Here is a 21,036-nt window from a genome sequence, read left to right as displayed (position 1 = left end):
TATAAGGCAGCCTCCACTCGTCATTCCAATGAGGGGTTGCTCTATTATGCTGTATCTAATTAACTAATGAATAATATACTAAGAATTCATGTACTAAATAATAAATTTCAAGTAGGTAGAACCATTATACCGGGTGTTTCAAAAGGTTGTGCACAAATTTAAAGGAGTTGTAGCCTAGGGAGTGAGTTGAGCTGTATGCCTTTTTTTTCATTTTCCTACGATTGGTGAAAAGAGCGCCAGAGAGCTTCAAAGTGTGGCCTAATAGCCCCTGGAAGTAGGCTGCAACCAGCACAAAACCAAGCAGCAGGGAAATGCTAACATTAAGGTTTGGGTTCGTGTGATAGGTCAAAAAGGACTTTGTATACAAATCGAGGTAACCAGCGTAAAAAAAAGTAAACCTAAACAGTATTTAAAGTTGTTGCAGCTCTCTGGCGCTCTTTTAACTCATCGTAGGAAAATGGGGGGAAAACAGGCATACTTCTGAACTCCCCCCCTACAACTCCTTCAAATATTTGCATAATATTTTGAAACACCCTATATAGCATTAGGTCCATCTGGTAACGATTCAATATACTTTCAACAAAAGCCACTACGATTTGCAAACGAGTAAAATCATCATTATGTTGCCTCTATATGCAGTTCAAAATAATCCTCTTTTCAATAATTCATGACTGACGACCACACACAAAATAAAATTAACTTTCAAAGATATCCGATTTAGATATTCATGAAATATTTGTTTAGCCAATTTTGATATATCGTATCCCACCCTTTATATACAAATCACTTTAATAAAAAAAATATATTCTATACTATGTTAATAGAAATTTTGCATCATCAAATTATCGAGATTGTATTTTCTTGATTAATACAAGGTCCGATGTTTATTCTCATAAATATTAATAAAATTACAACAACGTGGCTTCATAGCGAACAAATTATTATTTTGTTTATTCCAACCAAATATTTCAGCGTATTTTGTTTAAAATAAATCAGTTGTCGTAAATATAAAAATATTTAACTTTAAAATATAACAACCAGGAGGCGGTTCTAGCCCGCGAGAAAGCAAACACGAAATTATTGCAAATAGAAAAAACCCAAATAAATTATATAAATTGATCAATACGTTAAAGAAGTTACATAAAAATCATAAATTGTACTATAAATAGGCAGTGAATGAAATTTCATTAACTTTACACAAAAATTGCGCCCTAGTAAGAGCATTCAAAGATAGTTTATTAAATTATCCTTAAACTACCACAGAATGGGACGCGAAACAATAAAAATGTCCGTAATTCTTTATTTCTTAAAGAGACATCGACATGTTTTTTTTTAATACAATTTTTAAATCTAAGTCTCAGTAAGAATAAACGCTAGTCCCCAATGGAAAACTTTATGTCGCTTTTTGGGGAAGTGCATACGGCGAATAGCGACAGAAAAAGTATTTTAACGCCATCTATCCATATAAAAAAAGAAGGAAAAAAATTTGTTCCGGAGTTTTCCATGTCCCTTCACTTTCATTGTAGACCAAGTTTTTTCTATGGCCTGGTCTCATTGGTGGGCGCCACTGTGTCGGACGAAAAGAGGGGGGGGCGTGCAGGGAGAAGAAAAAACATGGCGCCCGCGCTTATATTTCATAGGATGCTCTTTTACTTATTTCTCTTACACTCGGTTTCGTCGTCTGCAGTTTTTTAGCGAGAAAATATGCTCTTACAACGTCTCTCAGATGCGCCACCGTGATAGATATCTCTTAAATATTTCTCCCTTTCTGCAATAATAAACGGGAATCTAACTCTTTTTTTTCTAGCTTTGTAGTTCAATGGAATAGCGTTGATGTGATTTGTCTCCGCCTGTTTTATAGATTGGCGAAAAATGGGCTACGGAATGTTAACAAGAAACGTTTCTTATCTATAGTAAATGTCTATTTCAACACTCGTAATAGACCGATGAGAATCTTGAGTAAATAATATATTAGACCAAAATGTGTTTATTTATAGTGTCGAGACGTTTTTTAGACATAAGTCATTTTCTTTAAACAATTTTTTTAGATTGAAGAATACCCTGATTTCGGGGTGTTGGTCCATTTGATCGAAAAATATGTGATCGACAGTCGATCATTATACGTTGCAATTGATCGAAATTCCATTTGATCGAATCCCATTTGTCATTTGTTTCATAAGATCGAACCTTCAAATGATCGAATACTATTTGATCGAATTCAAAAGTATTTATAGTACCAGTTGGTTTGTTTTTATTTTACCGAATGTCAATATGAAGTGCAGAAGGAATAATGATGGAATAATTGATTGCTTTAACTGTATTAAGCCACAAAGATGAAGAGATTTTTACTTTATACACTATATGATGGAATTTTTTATGACATCGACGATAACGGCCCGTTGTTTTTGATATATATAAATAGGGTCAGGTTAGGTTAGGTTGATGTACGCGCGCCGTAGGCGCGTATGCACCGTTGCCTTTTCGATTTACTCCCAAAAACTAGTAGTTTTACCCTACAGTAGCTTTCGATCAAATTTCGTTCGATCAAATGCCATTCGATCAAATACAATTCGATCAAATGGAAATTCGATCAAATGGGACCCGTTCGATCATTTGGGAATAGACTCAAACCGATTTCGGTGTTGAACGTTGCCCACATAATAATATTAATAAAATAATAATAATCGACTAGGCCCAAGTCATCTAGCGACTTTTAATACCTTTAAACAGGTGGAAATCAGTTCTCCCTTAAAATTTTAGCTTCACTGCACGAGTTATCTAACCAGGGCTGTGCGATTAGTGGTTTTAGACGATCGAGTCGGTTATCGATAGTAAAATTATTTTACATCGAGTATTCGAGTCGAGTAATATTGAAGTCGAGTCGAGTAATCGAGTACTTGATTAAAGGGGAAACTTTATCTTAATCGAGTCGAGTAACTAAAAAAACTTAAGAGTAATATTTTTACCGCGTTGGGTTATCGAGTACTTGATTAGGAGCTGGTTTTAATTCAAATAATTAGGAAATTAAATTTAAAACGAGTATAAAGTAATTTTCATTACTAAGAAATATTCATTTTATTTAGATGAACCACAATTTCCACAACTTTGTAGGTACCGTTTATTGCCCCCCAAAAAGTTGTAAAACCCCTCTTTGACTTTGAAGCAACGAGGATTGAAAAAATAAATACTCGAAGAGTTTAGAGAGCAGCTTATTCGAGTAATCGGGTACCCTAATATTCAATTTTTTGGTACTCGGTAATCGACGAGTATTCTCCAATTACTTATTCGATGTCGAGTTCGAGTACTCGACCTCAAAAAAGACCGAGTACTCGATGATGTTCGAGTACTCGCACAGCCCTATATCTAACCCTTTTGTTATTTTAATGCAATCAAAGCTAATTTTAGTAAAAACCTTTAACATCGCCTATTTAATATAAAAAAATTATTTACAAACTGTTTATTTTAATTATTTCTAAATAGTAAATTTTTTCAGGTAGTGGCCATCTGGAAATCTTCTTGTTAACTACTTCGAAATAATTCTTACAAATCTAGAAAGACAATTCGTTTGAATTTCCTGTCTCGCGAGACTCTTTATCACCTTGACACCAATATTTCTTTTCATAAAGTAACGTGGTCTTCTTGTTTTAATATCACAATTTATTACTTTGACAAGTCTACGAGCGCGCGCTACAGTCGCCAGAGGAATATAGCTTTTTCTAGCGCTCGTGCAAATCGCTCGTGCGAAGAATATACTAATAAAGCTTAGTATTGTGACGTAAGAGCAACATTTTAACAAGCTGGGCAAGACCACTTTTTATTTTATAAAATCAACTATTGGCCAAGGTGATACTTTAGCGCGAGACTAATTTTAAGAACGCCCTACCTTATTCAGTGCAAATTTTTTTAAACCGATAGATGGCGGTAATGTTATTGAAACTGGCTAATTAAATCTATAATAAAGAAAGTCGAATTACTTTAACGATTTAGCGCTAAAAATTAATCAAGTCATTACATTATTTCATCACCCTTATTTATTTATTTTATAAAATCAACTATTTTATTCCAGATTTTTGAAAAAACTCTCTTTCAAATATAAGTAAATTTCCCCTAGCTGAATAATAAAAGCTTAGAACGAATTTTAAAAATTATTCACTTCGTTATTGGATTTTATAATATTTCTGCCGTTAAAGATATTTTGTCATAATTTGATTTAAGGCGATAATAAGATTCCACGCGAAAGAGAGAAGAGGATACTGCGATTGGAGGCTGGCAGGAAAATGTGAATACGTTGCCCGTCTAATCTTCATTATCCGATGGTCTCTCTTTCGTAGCTGCTGGCTGCGTCCGCGTGACATGAATCAATGAGGAAAGATTTTCCTCCTGCAAAAGAAAGCGTGATCCATGCAGATCACCCTCTGGCACGCTATGACTTCCCTAAACCGCCTACTAAACGGTACCAGCCTTCAACGTCTCTTGTACATCCAGCCCTCTCGCCGTTTAGAAGGTGGTGTTTAAGGTCGCCGACAGACAATAGACGCGTTAAGCCCTAGCTAAAGAAACGGAGCGGGAACGTCATGCCAGGTCGCGCAAATGGAATTTCCCTTTCCGACCCTTGAGATTTACCTTTTTTGTCTAAAATTCCCCTAGTTTTCCAAAACAATAAAAAATTCCCTATTTTTCCAAAACACCAAAAATTTCCCTATTTTTCCAAAACACCAAAAATTTCCATAGTTTTCCTAAACACTAAATATTTCCCTAGTTTTCCAAAACAATAAAAAATTCCCTATTTTTCCAAAACACCAAAAATTTCCATAGTTTTCCTAAACACTAAATATTTCCCTAGTTTTCCAAAACAGTAAAAAATTCCCTAGTTTTTCAAAACATTAAAAACTTCCCTAGTTTTTCAAAACACTAAAAACTTCCATAGTTTTCCAAAACACTAAAAAATTCCATAGTTTTCCTAAACACTAAATATTTCCCTAGTTTTCCAAAACAGTAAAAAATTCCCTAGTTTTCCAAAACATTAAAAACTTCCCTAGTTTTTCAAAACACTAAAAACTTCCATAGTTTTCCAAAACACTAAAAAATTCCATAGTTTTCCAAAACACTAAAAAATTTCCAAAGTTTTCCAAAACACTAAAAACTTCCCTGGTTATCCTAAACACTAAACATTTCCCTAGCTTTTCAACACCATAAAACTTCCCTAGTTTTACACAACACTGAAAACTTCCCTAGCTTTTCAACACACTAAAAACTTCCCTAGCTTTCCAAAACACTAAAAAATTCCCTAGTTCTACACAACACTGAAAACTTCCCTAGCTTTTCAACACACTAAAAACTTCCCTAGTTTTCCAACACACTAAAATCGATGATATTTGCGTAAAACAATGACTTTGGACGTTGCCACCTAAAGCGAATCCGACAAAATACTTATTATGGAAGAATCAATTAATATAATCATAAGTCAATTTAATGAAGGTGTGCCATTTCATATTTTAGCTTGGAATAAAACAACTTTCCCCCTCGAATTTCCCTTTATACCGTTTTTAGGGGCTAAAATTTCCCTAGACGTGGGAAATTAACCATAATCAGGCATCACTGAGTTCAAGCTCTCGTCAAACTCGTAATACTGATGATAAAAGTCATAACAGCTCTGGAAATAAGCCAGAGCAAAAGTGTCATAAATGTGGAAACCCTTGTTATTTCCCCACACTGGCGTCACTGGTAGGGTTAAAGGCATGCGCGCAAAAAATCTACATGCAGATGTTCCCGTTCAGCGTTTCTTAACCCGGGCTTAACTCCGCTAGAGTTAACTATTGACGACAGTTTCCTCGCAGTCACAAACTATTTAGTCAAACCATGGATTGTAAATTATAGATCGGTAAAAAGCCTGGTTTTTAGCCCCCGTAAACCCATCACACTAAGGGAGTCGTCCAAGGTTATTTGTAAAAAAATTTAAAAAAAATCAAGTATCGCTAAGATTGGTCGATGCTGTTCGAAAAAAGATAAACACGAAGTACATTTTTACGTTTTTATAGAAATTACGTAACAATATCAACCGCATTAGATTGCCATTTTGAACTTTTAATATCACGTGGTACCATAGAGGGTAGAAGGGGAGGAGTAGAAGGCTCTCCCGAAGAGTTATCGCTTTAACATTTTCCCCGGAACTTCCGGAATATGCCCGCGGCTTTTTTCCTTATAGAATAGACCAATAGTAGGAACCCGAATGTTAAGGGGACAAAATTTCGAGTCGGAATCCGAGAATTCAAAAAATGCCTTGCTAAAGGTATAAGCTTCTACTCCTCCCCTTCTACCCTCTATGGTGGTACAAACGGCCTTGCAAAGACTCCCTCGGAGTCCCTCGAGCTGATTGATACGCGGGGAGAAATAAAATGCACCGTGGAAGGGTATCGAAAACTGGTTCTCTTAATTTACTGTCCATGGCCAAACCGATTTTCATACCTTTTTCTAGTTTCTTAAACAACAAACATCAAAAATTCGTTTCCCAGAAATGATTTTACCACCTCTTCTTGAACTTTGGTAATTTAGGCTTATTTTTACGTAAATTTAATAACACAAGCTGAAAAACACTGCTTTTAAAAAATTTATTGCGCGATAAGATGCGAAATAAAAACTGAGAATTAAATTAAATGAACGCAACTGGTAATATGTAAAGTGGACTGAAGTCTATTACGGGGAGGACATCAAGGACACGAACTCCGCGTAGTTGATTTGACCATCACCATCCGTGTCCGCTTCCTTGATCATCTCTTCGACTTCGACGTCGGTAACACGTTCCCCCAAACTAGTCATGACCTGACGTAACTCGTCGACGCTGATCAGTCCATTTCCATCTTTGTCGATGACCCGGAAGGCCGCCATAGCTTCCTCCTCGACGTCACTTTCCTTGGCCCTCAACGACATCATGGTCAGGAACTCCGCGAAGTCAACGGTGCCGTCGCCGTCAGCGTCCAAATTGTCCACCATGTCCCCGACCTCCGTCTCAGTAGGGTTCTTGCCGAAGCACTTCATGACAATCCCGATTTCTTTGGTAGTGATCCGTCCGTCACCATCCTTGTCAAACAGATCAAAAGCTTCTTTGTACAGGGAAATCTGTTCATCGGTCAATTGGTCAGCCATGGTGATTAGAAATCGAATGGATTGGCAAGACTCGATTTTACACGGTCAAACGTTGTTACGATACTGAACACACTACTATTGACGTCTCCTTTATTTATACGCAAAATGTGCTTAAAATTGTTTACATATTTTAGGACTAAATATTTTTTACAATAAATCTTTAAAGGCAATTTGTTTCTTTTGTTGTTATTAGGCTTAACTAAAAAATAAAACTAATACTGAGGTTTTAGAAGGGACAATGAAATTTAATTAGCATTTTTTATGCTTGCTGTTCTATTATATAATTTAGCCTAATAGTGAACGCCACTGGGTGATTATCTTTAAGTGTGGCTTAGCAATAACTATTTTATTTTGTCGAACCAGAAGCAATAGGTTGAATCTGCCGTGTCTGATCCCGGAAGTGGAGAAACTCTGAGTCACGGATCTAATTTGGGACCAACTGTTCTGTGCAGTGGCGTAGCTAGGGGGGCAGTGGGGCGGCCCGCACCAGGTGCCACCTGTTTTGGAGGTGAAACCTGACCGTGAAAATAATAAAAACTTGCATAAACTAGAGAAATTCGAAAAAACTTTTTTACACGTTTTGACTAGTAAGTAGCACACCATGATATCCGCATCTATTGCCACCCATGCTATCTACGCCACTGGTTCTGTAGTTAAAGAAAAGTGAACGTTTTATTTCGATCAAGCGCCAAACCACGGCAAATTTTGGTTTGTTTCGGACAAACTTGGTGTCGCTGCGTTCGATCTCTGATCACCACGCTTTGCTTGAACGTAATAAGCCTTTCTATAAAGTCATTACGCTTGCCGAACTTGTTTTAATATATCGCTTTCGTCACGAGATACTTAGGAGTTCAGTTCAGTTTGGAAGGTGAGATCTTTATGAATAGAGCGACTCGTCGAATTTTAATTCATGTCTTGTTCAACTTGTTAAAATGTTCCATGCGCTCTTTAATATTTTACGGTAAAAGGCTCGCGCATTTTTTTTTATTTCAGAGAGCACACGCGAAAATATATACAAGACGCGCGTGGAGCTTTTTAACAAGTTGAACAAGACATAAATAGAGTTTATGCTAGCGTCTATTGTCTATTATAGTGACGCGCCCGATACATCTAAACAAGAAGGCCAATGTTACTATTTTTAAGCGCTTCTTGGAAACCGTGTCCAAAACCAGTGGCGTAGATGATGGTCCGCAGGGCCCGCGGGGCGGGGGGGGGGGCCCTCGAGCTTCAGTGGGGGCCTCGAGCTTCGGGGAGGGGCCCCGCTAACCATAAAAAAATTAAAAAGGGGGGCCTCATAGAGATTTTTGCGGGGGGCCTCTGAGTTCTCAGCTACGCCACTGTCCAAAACCCCAAAAAACAGAGAGTATCCTTAGGTTCTTGGTCCATGGAGAAATTGATATTGAATTGACGTTTTCACGAGAACAGTCGACATCTATGAGTGGGTTCTTCAAATTTCATTTGTATGTATTTATTGATCCAACGTCACCCCAGGAATCAATATTCGAACAGCCTCTCAGCGCTCCTACATTTATTGCAATTTTACATTTTACCAAATCACTTAGAAAATTTTAAAAATATATTTCAAAATGTCAAATAATCGTGTATTTAATCGTCTCGAAAATCGGAAAATTGATTACATTTGTATAACTTGCAGTTGCCCACGCAGTTCAAAAGATGAAATTGAAATGTTTTGAGGGAGCTGTAACCAATTTAATTATTTTCAAGTAATGGTGTGGTTTCATCAAAGGTCAAATTCCTGAAACAATTTTTACAGGTTATTGCTTCAAGAACATTTTTTTATATTTATTTGTGAAATTTTAGAAAAGGTAAATAATAATTCCAATAAAATCGAACAATGATATATATAAATATAATTGATCTTTTCTTCCATGATAGATATAAATATATAATTGATCTTTTATTCCGCGATAGATATAAATATATAATTGATCTTTTATTCCATGATAGATATAAATATATAATTGATATTTTATTCCATGATAGATATAAATATATAATTGATCTTTTATTCCATGATAGATATAAATATATAATTGATATTTTATTCCATGATAGATATAAATATATAATTGATCTTTTATTCCATGATAGATATAAATATAATTGATATTTTATTCATGATAGATATAATATAATTGATCTTTTATTCCATGATAGATATAAATATAATTGATCTTTTCTTTCATGATAGATATAAATATAATTGATATTTTCTTCCATGATAGATATAAATATATAATTTATCTTTTATTCCATGATAGATATAAATATGTAATTGATCTTTTATTCCATGATAGATATCAATATATAATTGATATTTTATTCCATGATAGATATAAATATATAATTGATCTTTTATTCCATGATAGATATAAATATATAATTGATCTTTTATTGAATGATAGATATAAATATAATTGATATTTTATTCATGATAGATATAATATAATTGATCTTTTATTCAATGATAGATATAAATATAATTGATATTTTCTTTCATGATAGATATAAATATAATTGATCTTTTCTTCCATGATAGATATAAATATAATTGATCTTTTATTCCATGATAGATATAAATATAATTGATCTTTTAATCCATGATAGATATAAATATAATTGATCTTTTATTACATGATAGATATACATACAATTAATGTTTTATTCCATGATAGATATACATTTTATTGAGCTTTTATTCCATGATATATATAAATTGTATTGATCTTTTATTCCATAATAGATATAATTTTTATGATCTTTAATTCCATGATAGATATAAATTTTATTAATCTTTAATTCCATGATAGATATAAATTTTAGTTATCTTTAATTCCATGATAGATATAAATTTTAGTAATCTTTAATTCCATGATAGATATAAATTTAATTGATCTTTTATTACATTATAGATGTAAACTAAATGGATATATACGGGTGTGCAAAATATTTCGTGAAAAAATAAATAATTCAATCGAATACCAAATCGAATAATCGATACGTCAAATCGAATACAGTTTAAAAAGGTCGCAAATTTTCGTTGGTATTTTCAAATAGTTTGGTCAAATAATTGGGATTGTTTAATTTCGGACCATTTAACCAGACAGGTCCGGTGGTTCCCTGTCATGTAATGACCAGGAGTGCCGTGGTGTGGCGCTGTAAACGCTGTTTTACTTTTTGCATATCTCAGTGAGTCAATGTGAAGTCTATTATTTTAGATGGAATTCCAAGAAAATCAATTCAAACCAAAACCAAACTCTTCTTAAAGCTGAAAGAAAGGTTTATGCCAGGTGATAGTGACAACTGACATAAGTGTAGTTTATCGAACATCTCGATTATTTTCTGATATTATTAAATATTATATTAAAACACTAGTGATCGTAACGTTCATTAAACTCATAATTATCTTAATCAAAAATTTATTTTCAGAGATTACTATAATAATAATTTAATTTTAATTTAAAATGAGTAAAATCATTATAATTAGCTAGTATAGTTAGAGGTCGGGGATGGTCAACTTTTATTCAATAGATAAAGCTCTCAAAATTATTTGTAAAACGTTTTGATCAAGTAATTTATATTTCTGTATTATACGATTAATTTTTTGATAAATTTGTAAAATAAATCGGAAAAACGTTTTTTTCGATAAAAAGCTCAAATTTTACAAATAATACATGTTTGTTAATCATTTTCCGAAATACATGTATGAACCGGTAAATTTCTTTGTTTACATATTTTTCCCGAAAAAAATCAATTTAAACATGGATAATGATTAACTGTCCCCGACCTCTAACAAAAGTATAGTGTGTTTATTTTTAAAATTTTCTTTCGGTTCCAAAAATTACTTCATATTTGAATTAGTATTTGGTATTTGATAAGTTTACTAGCTCGTATTTCACTCCTAAAACTATTCGACTACATTATTTGTCGTTTTAAATATTAGATTTAGCTATTTGAAAAAATATTCGATATTCGAAATTATTTTAATTCTGATCTTTTTTAATTAATCTAGATATAAATTGATACGATACTCGAATAGAATTTACCGCTTTAATTAGACCTAATTATTTATTTCCGCGATGTAAGTGTTATAAAATTAAGTTAATTGAAGAAAAAAATCAAAGAGTCATTTCAGTAGACACATTTTTTTTATAAATACACATAATTATCAGTTACACAGGTTTTTGCAAAATGTTTAGTTTTTAATTACCGCGTATTTAATCTACTAGACTAGCCGCTTTATAGAGAGTTCAGATCTATATATAATAAATATATATATCTTCCAAAACATTCAATAATCAAAGCATGTGAATTCTGAGAAAAACCTTATTTGTATTACGTTAAACTTAATTTTCTTTCTTTTTTTAAATGAAAAGCTGCCTAAAAAGGACTTTTTGTTCGCTTTTTTTAAACACGGGTTAACCAAAATAATGGCTTTCTATAACTTCTTTGCTAATGTCAATTCCGCAATTGACAAACGCGCGAAAAGAAGCCACAAACAAGTCAATTCCACAGACCAGCGATTTTTTCTTCTTTGGTAATTTGAGAACCAGCCGAGAAAATGTTTATTTTTCAACACTTTTTTCCAACATTTAATTTAGTTCGTAGTCTTTGTAATATATAAATAAATAATGCTTATGCTAGATGACGATAACAAACGTATCAGATCACAGCCGATTAAGAAATCAATATTGTTCCTTTTTTCGTTGTCGGAGGTCGCTACAGTAGCGCTATCCCGATCGATATGACGAATGCTGACAGAAGTACGAAAGAGGGTTGCCTAGCAACGGCATCGTTTATCCCGTTTTTAGTTTTCACTGCGAAAAGTTAGAAACGTTGTTTTATTAAAACGATTAATGGATTACTGTTTAGGCCTAAAAATACTTCAATAAAAATAACAAATATAGGTGGCGTGTTATAAGTACATCTCATTTAAAATCGATAGTAGCGTGACCACATAATATTTTGAAATCCTTTAAAGGAATTATAGAAAATTTATCAGGAAGAAAATTGGGGGGGGGGGGGGGGAATAGGATAAAATTAACTACACAATAAGCGAACACGGTTGTCAAAATAGTTTAAAGGGTATATAACAATCACAATTAATTTGATAATCGATAGAAATAGTCTAAAACGTCTCCGTGAACAGTTCGGGAGGTATGCATCTTTAAGAACTAGGACGTTTTAAAGACTTCTACTTAAGGGTAAAATATCAACTATTTTAATTTCTTCAGACGTTGTAGTTAAAATATAGAATATTATACGAAATTTAATGCAATTATAGGAGGAAAGAAAGAATATTAAGTTATAGGAAAAAATAGGAAATATAGGAACTGTGCGATAGTCAAAACGTCTATTATGAAATTAATATTAAAATTGAAGCGTTGCTTTTTCACCGATTGCTTGTTGCGCCAGGAAAACATGATAAATATCTTACGAGGGAAACGTGCATCTCTTTATCAAGTTATTACCTTGAATCTTGAAACATGCAGGCCTACCTACGCAGGATAACAAAGTTATTTCAAGATACGTTTCGGAAGAAAAATTGGGCGGGGGAAAGTATGCCTGGTTTCCCCCCATTTTCCTACGATGAGTGAAAAGAGCGCCAGAGAGCTTCAAAGTGTGGCCTACTAGCCCCTGGAAGTAGGCTGCAACAAGCGCCAAACCAAGCAGCAGGGAAACGCGAACATTAAGGTTTGGGTTCGTGTGATGGTAATAAAGGAGTTTGTAAACAAATCGAGGTAACCAGCGTAAAAAAGAAAACTTAAACAGTATTTAAAGTCCCTGCTGCTTGGTTATGCGCTTGTTGCAGCCTACTTCCAAGGGCTAGTAGGCCACACTTTGAAGCTCTCTGGCGCTCTTTCAAATCATCGTAGGAAAATGGGGGAAAATACAGGCATACTTCTCAACTCACCCCATACAACTACTTCAAATTTTTGCATAACATTTTGAAACACCCTGTATTATATAGTTATTTTCTAAATTGTAGTAGAGGAAAAATATGATTTATAACTATGGAAATACGCAGTGTTATTTTTACATTATTTATCGTTAGGCCCTGTTTCCACTGGCTCGCGAAGGTATGCTTCTTTCGTAAGAGATATTTCCAAACATACTAGCGGTTGAAAGTATCGTAATTACCTTCCATGCCAGGAGCAGTCTCACTTAGTTGAAGTTGCGTGTGCAATGGGGCGCTTCCTTCAACTACAGCCTCGTTACTTAAGTGCACCACTTTGAAAGTGGTCGCCACGCACATGATTCGCACCTCGTGGTTCTTAAAGTGATGAGGTAACAGGCGAAAATTGAGGCCGACTGTGGTGTCCGACGAAGTGCCGTTGTCCATCGCGTCATCTTCGCTTCGATATTCGACTATCTGAGACTCATTGGCCTGGTTCGAATGGTATTTGAAAGAATTAACTCTAATTTTGATATTTGGTTTAACCTCGTCCATTAATATCGAGCCAACTTACAGGGCTTCCATTGAGCAACCACTTTAGTTTAGTTGGCGTGGTGTTAGTCGAAGTGCAGTTCAGAGTAACTTGGTCTCCGGTATTGTACTGACGGACATCTCCGCTTATGATTGGCGGCGTTTGACCAGGGGCTGATTCCGACACTATTACGGGTACCATGGAACATTTACAATAAGTTCAAGTCAAAGGACTTCAGGGACCTTACTCTGATAGGACGCCGCCCATTGACTAGTGTCTGGAATGATGAGTTCGCGGCTACAAGAAGAGTCCAACTGCTCCAGGGTGGCCAAACAGGTCACGGTAACCACTCCTCGTGGAAAGTGATTGGGCTGTAGCATTTTGATCAAGGTGACATCAGACGTGGTCAGGACACCGTTCGGTCCGACTTTGTCCGTCCTGTGACGTTGGTAGGCTAATGGAACCTGAGAGACAGGGGGGGTTTAAGTATTTTGGTTGACGACTTGATCACCCAATTCCTCACTTTCTTCCCGTTCAGTAGCCACTCGAGTTTGGCTTTAGGTTTAGAGGGTTTTGTGGAACAAGTTAGGTTCAGGTAGTCGCCGACGTCATATTGTCCTTCCAAGCCAGTTATTTGGGGACCTCCATCGGGTAAATCTGCCGGAAAATTAATAATTTCGTAAATATTTCAAAGTATGACTTTGCCATGTCATAAATAATTCTTAAAATTGTCAGCAGGGGGCTAAAAGCGCGATAAAATCGTTATCGGAGAAAACTTCCCCCAAACTTTAAAAAGTAATCGTTTTATAGAAAAGGCACTAAAACTCGTCGGTTTAAATCCCTCCACTTTCCTTCAGTTTTTTGGCGTTCGTAGAACGAAAGTTAAACGCGAGGGGAAATCTTTCCGTGCCTTTTTCCTCTTTATCTTCAATCAAGGCCTATTCAAATCCACTCTATCCGTTTGGCCGCATTTGCATCACTAGCTTTCTCTGGCTCTAAATGCGTTTCACGTACACGCCATTTCGGGGTTCTTTTTTATACGGTTTCCCGTTTTTTCCCTTTGCAGAATTGCCGTCGTTAATGGAATAAAAGTCTTGCCGAACTGTCTGCAGGGGACGATAGAGAGAGAGAGAGGAAACGTTACATTGATGGAATATTGCCAAAATCTTTTCTAACGCTGGCCTCAGTTATGGGACTTAATACGGGGGAAATCCTAGAAATGACTACTACGTTCGTATACGAAGCCAGTTATAGCTCAGTCATTTGAAGCCTTTGTTTATGCACTTACGATAGACGTGCAAGTCCTTTTCGGCCGTAATTGTCTGAAAAGAAGGCGATTCCGCCGAGATTTCGCATCGGTAACTGCCTTCCGTTGTGAAATCCGTTTTGCGTAACACGACGTGACTTCCGTTCGACTGTTCCAGCTGAGAAGAAAATAATAACATTAACGTTAAGTAACGCCGCCAACCAGCCCGCGTCTGTGGGTCAAGCTATTACTTTTCGCTACTGGAAAAAGTAAAAAAGTAAAACTTGTTTCAATAGGTCAGGGTCTAGGTGACGCGCCCGGAGCACGTTATTTTATTACTTTAACCAACTCGCCGTTATTTTAACCTGATAACGCACTCGTAGCCTTTGATGGGGTATAGCCTACTTCGTTAGTTTTATCCACCGACGATGGTCAGTTGGAATTACTTAGGGTGTGGTTGGGGATTTCAAATTTATCCGGGCAAAATATCACGGCTTAAAATTGGTCGTAAATTGAGCGCCAAATTACAGGGCAAACCTAAATAAACGTTTCAGTTTGAGGATTTAAATACTGTGATTTTATTCGCCAGCTAATATCGCGTACGCGTGGGAATCTAGCGTTTAAAAAAATAGCAATTTTATGGTATTTAAAATTACAGCTTAATAAATTATGAACTTACGTCGATGTGAACTCCAGGTAGGTCGTAGGTCTGTCCAGGTGTCGTGTCGCTGGGTAAGTACCTGTAGAACTCCACCCTGTTCTTGTACCATTTGACCGAGTAGAGGGTGTCCTTACCAAGGTCGTATTGGCAACTCAAAGTGACATTGGTCCCGTTCGACACGATCCCCGGGACGTCCAGGCGAACCAGTTTCAAGGCCACCAGACCTGCACACCGAATTAAGGAAAAATATTAATTAATTTGGGATCCATTATGGTTTAATTTTTACGAGGGGTAAGACACTCTGCGAACTCGGTGTACACTGCCGTACCTTTGACAGTACTAAATGGAACTCGCCAACTCTTGAAAATATGTACCTTTAACAGTGCTAAATGCACGAACTCGGGTGTACAGATTATCTGATAGTAGAGGTCGGGGACGGTTAATCATTAGCCATGTTTAAATTGATTTTTTCGGGGGGAAAATGTAAACAAAGAAATTTACCGGTTAATATTTCGGAAAATGATTAAAAAACATGTATTATTCGTTAAATTTGAGCTTTTTATCGAAAAAAACGTCTTTTTTCCGATTAATTTTACAAATTTATCAAAAAATTAATCGGATAATACAGCAACAGAGAGTGTAAAGATTATGAGAGGCGTCTCTTCCTATTCCCGTAACGTTAAAATTTCGTACAAGATTTTGAGAGCGCGCGCCCATAGGAGAGGTTACGATACTATCCGACACACGATGTCGCTACTGGAATTTTTTTTAATTTTGTAAACATCCGGAAAGTATTTTTCATCAGTCATGACTGTTAAACATAGTTGAATTATGCTAATTTTAATTAAAAATTAATAAAATTCAATTCCATGAAAAATAAAGAAACGTAAGTACAAGAAAGCGGACTATTTATAATATTTTGATACTAAAAGAATTAATTTGTTTGATTAACCAAGGAAATTCATTGGAAATTTTATGAAATGGCCGAGGCTTAACGAGAACAGAGTGGTATAAATTAAAATAATACGAGGAAACATTGAAGTTGGTAAAATGAGATTAATGTTGTATTTTTAACAGTTTCCTATCTATCTTTTCTGGGTTTTCATGTATTCATGGTTGATATCTTGCTTTTTAAGGGAACTATGTATGCAGAATTCTATGAAAAAAGATATCATGTTTTGGTATGCAGTTGCACATGGAGAATCTTCATTAGCTTTAAAATATTTCTTGTCAATTCTTTGAATGATGAATCTCTCCAAACGTCCTTTAATATTTGTCATGTGCGATAAAAGCTTAAAACTGGTGTCAAATACTTCATTTGTCTCCATTACAAATTTGAAGAAACTATCAGTTGGTACGATGAGGCTGCCGAAAGAAGAATTCTTTGCTGTTTTGAAAGCTTTAAAGTAAAAGAGCAGATTTGTTGGGTCAACAATTGGATTGTCTTTTTTGAGTTGACTTATGCAAGAAGAGCATTGAAGGTTTGAGTAGCAGCGGTGAATTAGATATCCTGAAATGTAACTAAGAACATTTTGTTTTAGCACGTTTGGACTTTCAATAGAATTACAAAATTCTAAGTCTTCATCGGAACATTGCCCCTGGCTTTGCGAGACTACAAGATTTTCAAAATTGGAGAAATCTTCATCCGGTTCTGGAGCTGCAGTTTTAAAAGTGTCAATGTTTAAAATCATCAATGCAATTAGAATCCGGTGGTTTCAAGAGATTATTCACAGATGTAGCCCGGTATGCAGCTCGAAATTGTTGTGGATTCGGATGATCACGGTTGCCTCCTTTCTGTCTTATAGATCCAAGAAAATTATCTACAAAAGCTTGGCTAATCCTGTCCGTTAATAAAAACTTAAAACCAAAATTATCCTTTAGATCTTCCCAGAGGAGTAGCAAGGCTTGAATTGAAATTACCATTTTCTGAAATTTCCAATGGTGTAGAGTCTTTAAAACTGAAAATTGTTGGCACAGCGGATGGTGTGAGCCTATTTTTAGTTCTAATATTCATGGAACTGGCATCAATGAAATGATTCGCGCAAATTCTATGGTTAACGTGTAAATATTCCGTAGTTTTATTTGTAAGCCCATCATTATTTACATTTTTCAGCCACAAAATAGAACTAAAATTTATATTAAGTTAATATGCCAATAAGCCTATCTAATGAAAATGCGAATTTACCAGTCTTTTTCCTTTGGAAACTTAAAAAAATATAAACAAGGATTTCTTGTTTTCGATATTTTACAATTTAAAACGGAACAATATACCCCAGACATACTAAATTATTTAAAAACCTTGTAAAACTAGCATTAAAAATCTGGAAAGTTTTTGCGTCTCTTTTAAACCTAACATCGAAACGCACGCGCTGTGAGAACGGCGCCACTGGTGGCGCCATCGCTCTTACGGTAGTAGTGGACATTATTGGGAAAAAAAAAGTTAGTACGCTTTTTTGAAAGAGAGACGCCTCTCATAATCTTTACACTCTCTGACAGCAATATGAATTACTTGATCAAAACATTTTATGAATAATTTTGAGAGCTTTATCTATTGAATAAAAGTTAACGATCCCCGATCTCTATCTGAGACTGTCTTACCCCTCGATTTTGTAAAACTTTAAATACTTTTATCACGAACCTTTAACTAAAAGAATAACTGAAATAAATCCAAGGCTTAATCGGTGCGTGAATGAAGCTAACATGGCCGTTTGTGGATCAATCTTGGTTTATTTGATAACGGTCTTTGCATCTCGGACGAGACATTAGGCTGACTTGGAATTAAGCATCCTTCCGCGAATAGCGTTCATCAACACCTGAAAAATTCAATTTCAACAGAAATATTTGATTAGTACAATACATGAAGGGCTTGCCACCACCCTCCTATGCATTGTAACCCGGCCACCTGGATTAATGGCTTTAAAAGTCGCTTGATGACTAGGCCTAAGGTGCTGCCTTGGGTATTAGCCTAGCTGATTAATATTAACTACCAGTCTAACATCTTTCAAAATATTTGTCTTATCAACCGCTATTACATGTAGTTGGCGACTATCAAGAAAGTATTGGATCGAAGGCTATTGGAAAAATATAAAGTTCCAAATCAGCTCTTAATAATCTTTAATTGTTATCCAATAACGCTTGTCAATATCACTTAAGTCTCTTTAAAATTTCAGATACACATCCTCATTTTCGCGTATTCCTTTTGGTAATAGTGGTTGAAGAACAGACGAACATCGGCGACCTATCGCGTGAATGACGTCACGCCTAATAACTACGAAGATTTGAAGCATTGGTCAACCGGCTGTCACACACGCTCAGCCCCGAACTCCCCAGCCTACGTAATAACGCGTCCCAATTCCAAAGCGAGCTGACATTGCGTTCGAAGCGATTGACCCATTTCTAAACTCTCTCTTTCGCTGACAAGTGAAACGGGTTATACTCGAGTCTAATTCGTCGCGTAGAAATCGGGTAATAATTTGTAACATTCATCTCGTCCATTTCATTAATGACAACCACGTGACCAGGGTTCGGCGCGTATTAATCACCTTGTCGCCCAACGCTGGCGACGCTAATTGAACGGCCACGAATGGCGTCAAGACAACCTGGTGACGCCGACGTTAGACGAGAGCCATTCCCGGATTCAATTTCCATTGAGGCTACTTAATATGTCGCGGGTTGAGTCGAACGCGTTATCGGACTGACTCCTAAATGATCCTCTGGTCGACTTTGACGCCGTGGTACCGAGTGAGAGGAGTCACCCCCGAACGCGCCAAGGGATTATATAGGAACCCCACGCCAACCCCTCCCAAAAAAAATTGTCCCCATACTATTTCTTTTTGTCAATTTAGCGCCCTAGCTGCACGCTAAGCGGGCCTGGCCCGTAAAGGCCCTTACTTGTTGGTTGTCATATTGCCACTCCGGCTTCGTCTTGATTGGTGGAACCGACTCACGAAAGGTCACGTGACTAGATTCATTTCTTACAATAATAGCGTAGAAGAAATCCCCTCTTGTCAAATGTCGCTGGTCTTTTTGCGTCGTGTCTGTATTGCAACCTCGCGCCCGGGTTCGCGTGACTACATTGTGATTTCACGAGCCCACATCCGACCGAGCGGATTGTGTTTTACACGAAGCTTTATGGATTTAGACGCGTTAATTTTGGGCTCTCCGCTAAATAGCGTATTACTTGGGGTTTGAACTACGTTAAGAAGTTGATTAGCGTCAAGACTCCTTCACGTGGACTCCATAATTACTTAATGGCCAAGAGTTTCGTACTTACATACAGGACGACTTAACTTGGTCGACCAGCGCGGCTCTCCACCAAAACTATATTACAAATTTTCTGGGCATGATAAAAATTAAAAGTGAAATTTAGTTTCACAAATTTTGAGAAAAATTAGAGGTCGGGGACGGTTAATCATTAGCCATGTTTAAATTGATTTTTTCGGGGGAAAAATATAAACAAAGAAATTTACCGGTTAATATTTCGGAAAATGATTAAAAAACATGTATTATTCGTTAAATTTGAGCTTTTTATCGAAAAAAAACGTCTTTTTTCCGATTAATTTTACAAATTTATCAAAAAATTAATCGGATAATACAGCAATATGAATTACTTGATCAAAACATTTTCCGAATAATTTTCAGAGCTTTATCTATTGAATAAAAGTTAACCATCCCCGATCTCTAAGAAAAATATATTAAAAAACCTAATAGTTAACAGGAAAGTGTCAAAGTATAATCGGTACCTTTGTTACATTGAAAAAGAACCATTTTCATTTAAATATTCAAAATTTCAATAAGAAATAACCGGAATCGCGTATTAAACGGAAGAAATTGAGGAAATTTTCCACGAAACGATCAAATTTCTCCGATTTTCGATTAAGCTCTACATAAATTATTCATTTACACTTCTCATACTCATTATACCAAAGAATATTTTTCCCGCAGATAAGCGAGTTACGAAAAACCAATTTCAGGTACTTCTTTGTGGTATAAGACAAAAGGAAGAAATCAATATGTTTGACGTCCCCCCGCGCGTTATCGTAAATTATTACACGCCCCCCTCTGACCTATCAGCTCGATCTACTTTCCCTTCCAGGGACAGGGAAAAAAAAGAGGGTAAAAAATAATCGTGTCCAGAATAGAAAAGCTACCTCCGGTTTTGGCCTATCGACTTTGCGGAGGGCTTTGCAGGCTGACGTTTCAATCCACTGGCTAAGACAGACTGCCAGCCGTTTATAGTCTGTGTCGAACCTGGTACTACCATAGAGTGCCATTAAGTAAATTACTTCCCTGGCAACTTGCTAAGGTCTTCTTCCTGCCGGCGAGGCGTGGTCTATCGAAGACGCCCTTTCCTTCGTTAAAAAATGTTCCTAAGCCCCCAGAACCCCCACTTCCTCCTTCGCTCTCCCTCGCTGGGAGTTACTTTCCCAGACTTTATCAGCCTACTTTAATAGTTTCTTAAAAATGAAGAGAGCTCTTCCAACGAAATCTACGAATTAACAGTATTTTTTAAAGAAATTTTACTAATATTTTAGGTG

General features: G+C 36.0%; 1 protein-coding gene and 1 pseudogene across 4 annotated transcripts in view; both read right to left on the bottom strand.

The window, feature by feature from the left end:
• Positions 1-6,690: 6,690 nt before the first annotated feature.
• On the bottom strand, positions 6,691-7,221 carry LOC149952497 (calmodulin-alpha pseudogene; annotated as a pseudogene).
• A 4,183-nt stretch (positions 7,222-11,404) lies between these two features.
• Positions 11,405-21,036, bottom strand: part of LOC149952493 (synaptogenesis protein syg-2-like) — a 62,934-nt gene continuing 53,302 nt past the window's right edge. For 2 of the 4 annotated variants that reach the window (XM_090168619.1, XM_090168622.1), the window contains exons 2-9: positions 18,138-18,312; positions 15,518-15,723; positions 14,881-15,016; positions 14,116-14,249; positions 13,840-14,056; positions 13,635-13,777; positions 13,306-13,552; positions 11,405-11,981 (exon numbers count right to left, since the gene is read on the bottom strand). In XM_090168619.1, coding sequence (XP_090024745.1) covers positions 11,884-11,981; positions 13,306-13,552; positions 13,635-13,777; positions 13,840-14,056; positions 14,116-14,249; positions 14,881-15,016; positions 15,518-15,723; positions 18,138-18,201 — 1,245 coding nt within the window. In that variant the 5' untranslated portion in view covers positions 18,202-18,312 and the 3' untranslated portion in view covers positions 11,405-11,883. Of the gene's footprint in view, positions 11,982-13,305; positions 13,553-13,634; positions 13,778-13,839; positions 14,057-14,115; positions 14,250-14,880; positions 15,017-15,517; positions 15,724-18,137; positions 18,313-19,390; positions 19,561-19,772; positions 19,819-21,036 lie in introns of those variants that run through there. The other 2 variants (XM_090168620.1, XM_090168621.1) reach the window with 2 other exon arrangements.

The sequence above is a fragment of the Leiobunum rupestre genome, chromosome 3 (genome assembly GCF_980474605.1).
Source record: "Leiobunum rupestre chromosome 3, qqLeiRupe1.1.hap1, whole genome shotgun sequence".
Taxonomy (NCBI): domain Eukaryota; kingdom Metazoa; phylum Arthropoda; class Arachnida; order Opiliones; family Sclerosomatidae; genus Leiobunum; species Leiobunum rupestre.
The sequence above is the reverse complement of the archived record's forward strand: the minus strand, read 5'-3'. Positions and strand labels throughout refer to the sequence as shown.